Raw genomic sequence first — 6,371 nt, forward strand, 5'->3', positions numbered from 1 at the left:
TACAATTGATTCTTTTTTATAATATTTTTCATAAAAGTTAAAATTTAAACTTGAAATTTCATAAAGAGTAATCCTACATAAACTAATTAATTTACTTTTATAATACTTCTAATGAAAGTTAAAATTTAAATTTGAATTTGATACAGACTAATTTTATCTAAACTAATTAATTTACTTATAACATTAAGTTAAAAATATTTCATAATTTTATATAATATCAATTTCAAAAAATATAATAATAATATCATAAATATATATGATTGTGAAAATATTATTTGAAAATAAATAAAACAAATTATATAGTAAATTGTGAGTTTTTATTATTTAAGATTTATTTTTAAATATATAAATAAATTTAGATTTAATTTAGTTAAAAACTTTTAAAACATTCATCCTATACATATATTATATAAAAATCTTAAATTCTCATTATTTAAAATATATTTTTAAATACAAAATAAATTATTTAAACACCCAAATTTTATATATTACACCATTCAAACTTATAATTTTAAAAACTCTCCTGAATTTTATTAAAAATAAAAAAAAACACTCAATTCCTTTTCTTAAAAGAAAAAATAAATTCACATTTATTCTGTGATGGGTATAAACAATAAATGTGTGCGGGGACGTAAGCAGAGGGAGGAACATGCCCATTGCTCAACTATGCCAGTAAAGAGGCCATGATCGCGATTAATTAATATGTAGAGTCGCCTTTACAGCGAAGTATTTATTTAATTATCATTTTTATTTCAAAACATCCTTCCATGGTTCGGTTGATCCGTAGCAACAAGATATTCACTTTACGCCCATGAAAATTAATCTGGTTTTCTGCTTTATGGTTTATGTTTAGATTAATTTGTGAGTAAATATTTTATCTAGAAACAGAAAGAAAAAAGGACAAAAAGAAAAAAGAAATTATTTTAATATTTATAAGATTAAAGATAGTATTTTGTGAAGTTTCATACTGAATTTTCAGTTTCTGGACAAACTCTTAGCTAAATAGATTATTCCAGGAGCTAGCTGCCAGCTTATCTACATAACTTTCTCTATTATTTTTTAAAGCTTCACATTACATACCCTTTCCTCCCACCTATATATGTTATTTAAAAATCAGATATATATATATATATATCAAATGAGTTCCCATCACACCCAACTGGCAATCGTTATCATTATCAATTCCCTGAGCAACGAAAAGACAAATACAACACTATATTCATTCACTTTTGCAGTTTTCTCAAAAGGAGGGCGAAATATGTTACTGAAAATATAAAATAATGTCGACCAGTAAGTCGAAAGAAGAAAATACAAATGAAAACGACAATAATCTGTATCTATTATAACGCAAACCTTACAATAACAAATATTTCAAATCTCTGGAACAAAATTAACATCTGGATGGATGAACGAACCCCGACAGTATACAGCCAATTTACAAAACCCAGCAACCAAATGTGCAGGATGGATCGGAATTTGGATGATGCTCCTCATTTTTTTTCATTTTTTTTTACTTTTTCTTTTCTGAATCTGGTCTGCAAATCAATCGAAGCCAAATCTAAAAGTGCCAATAATCTAAATCCCTTGTACATATAATCCCTTGTCTATATAATCTATACAAGTTATTTCCTACAAATCTCTGTGCCAATAATGATGCTACCCAATGAGGTGCACAACGTCCATGACTCTTATCTATATATATATATATATGCGCAAAAATACTGCCAAATAAATGCCTAACTTGCATTCCTACCCCCCATCGCCAGAAATGTCAGCACCCAGGAATAGTAAAAATAATTCTGCAATTTACAGAGCCAGGCCCTCTGCTACGGCCAGTGATAGCATGGGCAGAGCGAGATGAGTCAGGTGCTTATCACTTTGGATCTGTAAAGAATCCTCTTTCTCTTTGACGAATTGTTCTCAATGGTTAGCACCACCTTCCCTGGCTCTCCAATTTTGAAAGAATGACGAACAGGTTCTTCATTGGGGGAAAACTTCTTTGTCTTGTGAAGAATCACTGTATAGCTCGTTTCTGCACTTGGAACAAACTGTGCCCCGTAGCTCACGTCCCACCCTACTACAGTAACCTCCCAAAGCAGTGCGCTTCCCACCTGTAAATCCAAATCACACATGTCAATCCCTAGGTAACCAGATCATTATCTTATTCTTCTTCTAATGGTTATTAGTATTACCTCTGTGGCTGGAATCTCAATGACCTGTTTCCCTGATTTGAGGGTCACCTCCGAAACGCCACCCTCGGCAGCGCTAAAATCAGGATCATTTACTCGGCTCAGGCCTCCATACTGTACTGGTACATATTCCGGAGAAAAATATCTGCCATTTCAAAAGATTCATCACAGGACAAAACGAAATATCACAATATTCATTTATTGCATATGTTATTAAATGGCAGAATCCGAAATCTAGGCTTACTTGAACAAGGTCTCCGACACCTTGGTAGGGCGGGCAGCAACAAACTTGCTACTGGTTCTTGGAGAGACAAAGTGAGATATCATGGTATAATAAGCCAAGTACCACCAGGAGGCATTGACAAAAATCTGACAGATCATAGACAGGCTTTCGTTATTTAACGAAATACGGAACCAGCGATTAATTAATGGCAATCGTCGAATGGAAACATTCATAGCAATTTAGGAGAATCAAGACGATATGTACCTTTTTGGCAACGAACTCAGGGTAATTATCTTGCAGGAGGGTGAGGATCTGATTGGCAGCCTGTTTGAGATCCTTTTTGCCAAGAGTAGATGCCGAATTTTTGAGATCGGTGATTTGGACCATGGAGCTAACGCCCCCGGGACTGAAACTGAGCTGCTCCTGGATGCCCTTTTCAAGAAGCTGAACCCTCCATCGCAGGAACTTCTCGCGCTTGGCTTCATCGCCAAAGGTCTTCTGGTAGAGTTCATTGTCTTGGAAAACGCCGTAGACATTGTAGCAGACGGGATGCCCTTCCTTATCATAGCCATGCATATAGGCGACCCCATCCCAATCATGCCCCAAATCCTCTTCCAGTATGCCGTCCACTCCGAATTTCTTTCTCCATAGGACCGTGTTCTTGAGCATAGTAAAGGCATCGCTAACTTTAAAGTCCCTGGCACGGAGGAATTTCAATAACACGACGTCTGTGCGCTCATCGCCCTTGCTGGGCGCCAAAGGGACTCCCCACAGGTAGATGTCTTCCGGGGGAGCAGCCTCGGTTACCTCCGCCGCAGTTTCGGTGGCGGGGACTTCACTCTGCGCCCCGGCGGGGGTTTCGACTGGCGGAGGCGTTTCAGTAACTGGAGCCGCAGGGGTGCTTTTCGTTTCCTCAACTGGAGTTTTGTCTTTTGAAGCATCTCCGGCTTCGGCTTTCACTTCTGTTTCGGTGATCGTCTTCTTTTCTTCTTCAACTTCGACAACCTCCTTTACGCCCTCGGTCTTTTCGCCTTCACTGCTCTTGCGACACTCTTCGGACTTGGGCCGAGCAGGAGGAGGTTCAACGAATTCATTATTTTTGAGAGCTTTCTCGACTCGAACCCTCAACTCTTGCAGAACCTTTTTCTCCGATTCCTTCAAATCGGACACAAAGTTGCTCTCCTCCTTGAACGAAGAACGCAGCTCCTGGTTTCCTTCCTCAGTAACAGAAGCCCCTGCCTCTGCATCTGATATTTTCACCGCCTCGCCCTCAACCTTCACGGCTTCCGTTGCAGGAGCTTCGACAGGAACATTTGCAGGAGCTTCGGCCGGCACAGCAACATGAACATTTGCAGGAGCTTCGGCCGGCACAGTAACATGAACAGGAACAGTAGCGGCCTCTGTAGTGGCAGCCATGTCGCGATTTAAAAAAAAAAAAACAGAGAACTTGGATGGATTGATCGTATGACAAAATGACAATTCAGGCCTTTTACGCGTATCGAACTCTCAACCGACGAGGAGGCTTGAGAAGAAATCCCCGGTGATTGTCAGCTGCCTGCTTCTCTCTGTCTTTCTCCTTCCTTGGAGTAGGAGCTTATGGGGTTTAAATGGGTAGAAAGAGCATTTTATTTTAAGGTAGGAAACTAGTTTATGGGAATAAACAGCTCAGTGCCAACTCCCCCTCCCAAGGTAGCGGCGCAGGTGGCCAATTACAATCCTTGCTGCCATTTCCAATCCTCACCGTCCGATCATAAAACCACCGCCACCAACACCGCGGCCCTGCCAGCCTGTCCGTCGACTCCTTATATACTCATCGGAAACCTTACCGCAGATGCCGCCGGAATACTGAAAATCTACGAACAGACAGAAGTCGGAAGATTTATGGCTAGCATGACGGACAGAATATATTTTGGGGTATTAAAGATCTGCAAATTGCCAGAAATTCCTATGCCGGCGGGTAACCCCAACAATATTTCCGTTTTTCACGAAATGACAGGTAAGATATCCACGTGGCATGTAACAGCCCAAAGATGGAGGTCGACAGGTGGCGGGACGTAGAATCCTGTATTAACCATCATGATTGCATTTACATTTTCGCGGTGAATAAAAAAAAGACAAGAGTGGAGAGAGCTAAAACGGAATGAACGTATTTAGGTGTGGCCACGTGGGGACCACGATAAGGACAACGAAAGCATGATTGGCGGGCGTCAATGCTCTCGTGGCATTGTCGTTTCATGTGTACAACGCAAATCCATGAATAACACGACCCCCTGAACTTGTCGTGTAGTGCCAGAACAGTTAAACTTCATTGTACTTATCCCCATATTGCTAAATCATTCAATCATCAATGTAAGCTATTTCACTTTCATGGCCACCACTCACCACAATTATTTTTGGGCAGTAGAAAGAGACAGGCGACTCGCGAGTCACCACTATTTTGTGATTCCTTTTTTTTTAATTTATGGAATATGTGGCAGGCATTATTTCTTATTTGGGAATAGGTGGTGTCATTTTCATTATTCAATTTGGGAAAAATTATAATATATTTTAATTTCCTTTTTAACAATATTTGAGCAATTTCACATTTTTGACAGCGGCAGAGCTGACAACACATTTCTTTGTGTATTACCACGAGAACAGGCTGGTGAGTATGTTAAAAGTACGAAAGGTGGGCCCATTAGTCTTTCGCCATTAATTTATTATGAAGAGAAGTATAGATAAGATTAGGTCGTTATTGTGTTGGTCCACAAATATTTGTTTATAATTAGAAAAGTACAATTAACTTTGTTTTAAATTACTAATAAAATCTTGACACAATCTGAAGCCGCTCCGACGAGAGATGAACAATCATTGGTCGCTCCTCCTCTCATTCACTGCACTCTCACGAGGAAAAGGAAAGGCAATTCATCTTGCATTTTATATAAATGTTTTACAAGTCGTTACTAAAAAGAAATTAAGTTATTTTTCACGAATTTGTTTATATATTTATGATTATGAGCTAGAAAGATTAGGAGTTGTCTACCGAGACAGAGGAATTGTTCGGGTGGTCAAAAGTAGCTGGAATCCGCCTAAAAAAAATTCAAAAAATCTTGTAGAGGCAGTTTTTGAATTGTGTTTTTGATGGTGGAAATAGATTCAACACCATCAAAAACGTCTAGGACACTTAAAATTCTGAAGTTTAACAATTATAACTTGGATTTACAAAAATCCTTGCTGGATTTTCTCTAAATATGACCGGAATTTCCATAACTTTTCGGGCAATTCCTCCGGCTAGTTAGACTACGACGAAAGATTATATAGGGTTTGGAGTATGTCTTAAAACTGTTTCTGCTTGGCTAGAAGCTCATCTTTCTCAGACACAAGAAAATGGGTTAACGACCCAAGACCCAGAGGCATCTCGCAGGAGTGAAAGTCTGCCCCTTACAGACCACTAGCGGGTTATTCCATGTGGCGTGGTTATTCCAAGTGGCGTGGTTTTCCTTGAATAAGGGTGACGAGTCAGCCAGCACTCGCTGTTAACAACTAGAGATGGTTGTCCTCATTGTTGGTTTGACAATTGAGTTATGATAGGTTTTCCCACTCCTTTTGAAAAATGCATAAAGATCACATACATAAATATTAGAATATCCAAATGACACAAAAACTTACAAATCCACATTATAGCTACTTCCTTGCTATCAACTTTTAAGGTGTTTTATTTTAATTTAAATTTGGGTCTTTTATAAAGTTTTAACATAGTTAAAAATAATTTTGTTTTTGTCTTTGTAACTAAGTTAAGCTTATTCACTAGAATTATACTATCACTAAAATTATGTGAAATTATGTTATATATACTTATTAGTGGGATGTTATCACTAGGATTATGTGAAGTAGCACTATCTACCTACTATGTGAAGATTATGTTAAGTAAGGTTGAGCTTGGACAATTAGAAAATTCATTTCCAAAGCATCTCTCTCTT

General features: G+C 38.2%; 1 protein-coding gene across 1 annotated transcript; it reads right to left on the bottom strand.

The window, feature by feature from the left end:
• Nucleotides 1-1,309: 1,309 nt before the first annotated feature.
• On the bottom strand, nt 1,310-4,049 carry LOC149218090 (patellin-6-like). Its single transcript, XM_089383805.1, has 4 exons — nt 2,677-4,049; nt 2,434-2,558; nt 2,193-2,334; nt 1,310-2,111 (listed from the first exon to the last, which is right to left on the bottom strand). The coding sequence occupies exons 1-4, from the start codon at nt 3,826-3,828 to the stop codon at nt 1,863-1,865; spliced, it is 1,668 nt and encodes a 555-aa protein (XP_089239931.1). The 5' UTR covers nt 3,829-4,049; the 3' UTR covers nt 1,310-1,862.
• Between the last annotated feature and the right edge of the window lie 2,322 nt (nt 4,050-6,371).

The sequence above is a fragment of the Pinus tabuliformis genome, chromosome Q (assembly GCF_031772625.1).
Source record: "Pinus tabuliformis cultivar Carrire ecotype Pingquan chromosome Q, CPIR1, whole genome shotgun sequence".
Lineage (NCBI taxonomy): Eukaryota > Viridiplantae > Streptophyta > Pinopsida > Pinales > Pinaceae > Pinus > Pinus tabuliformis.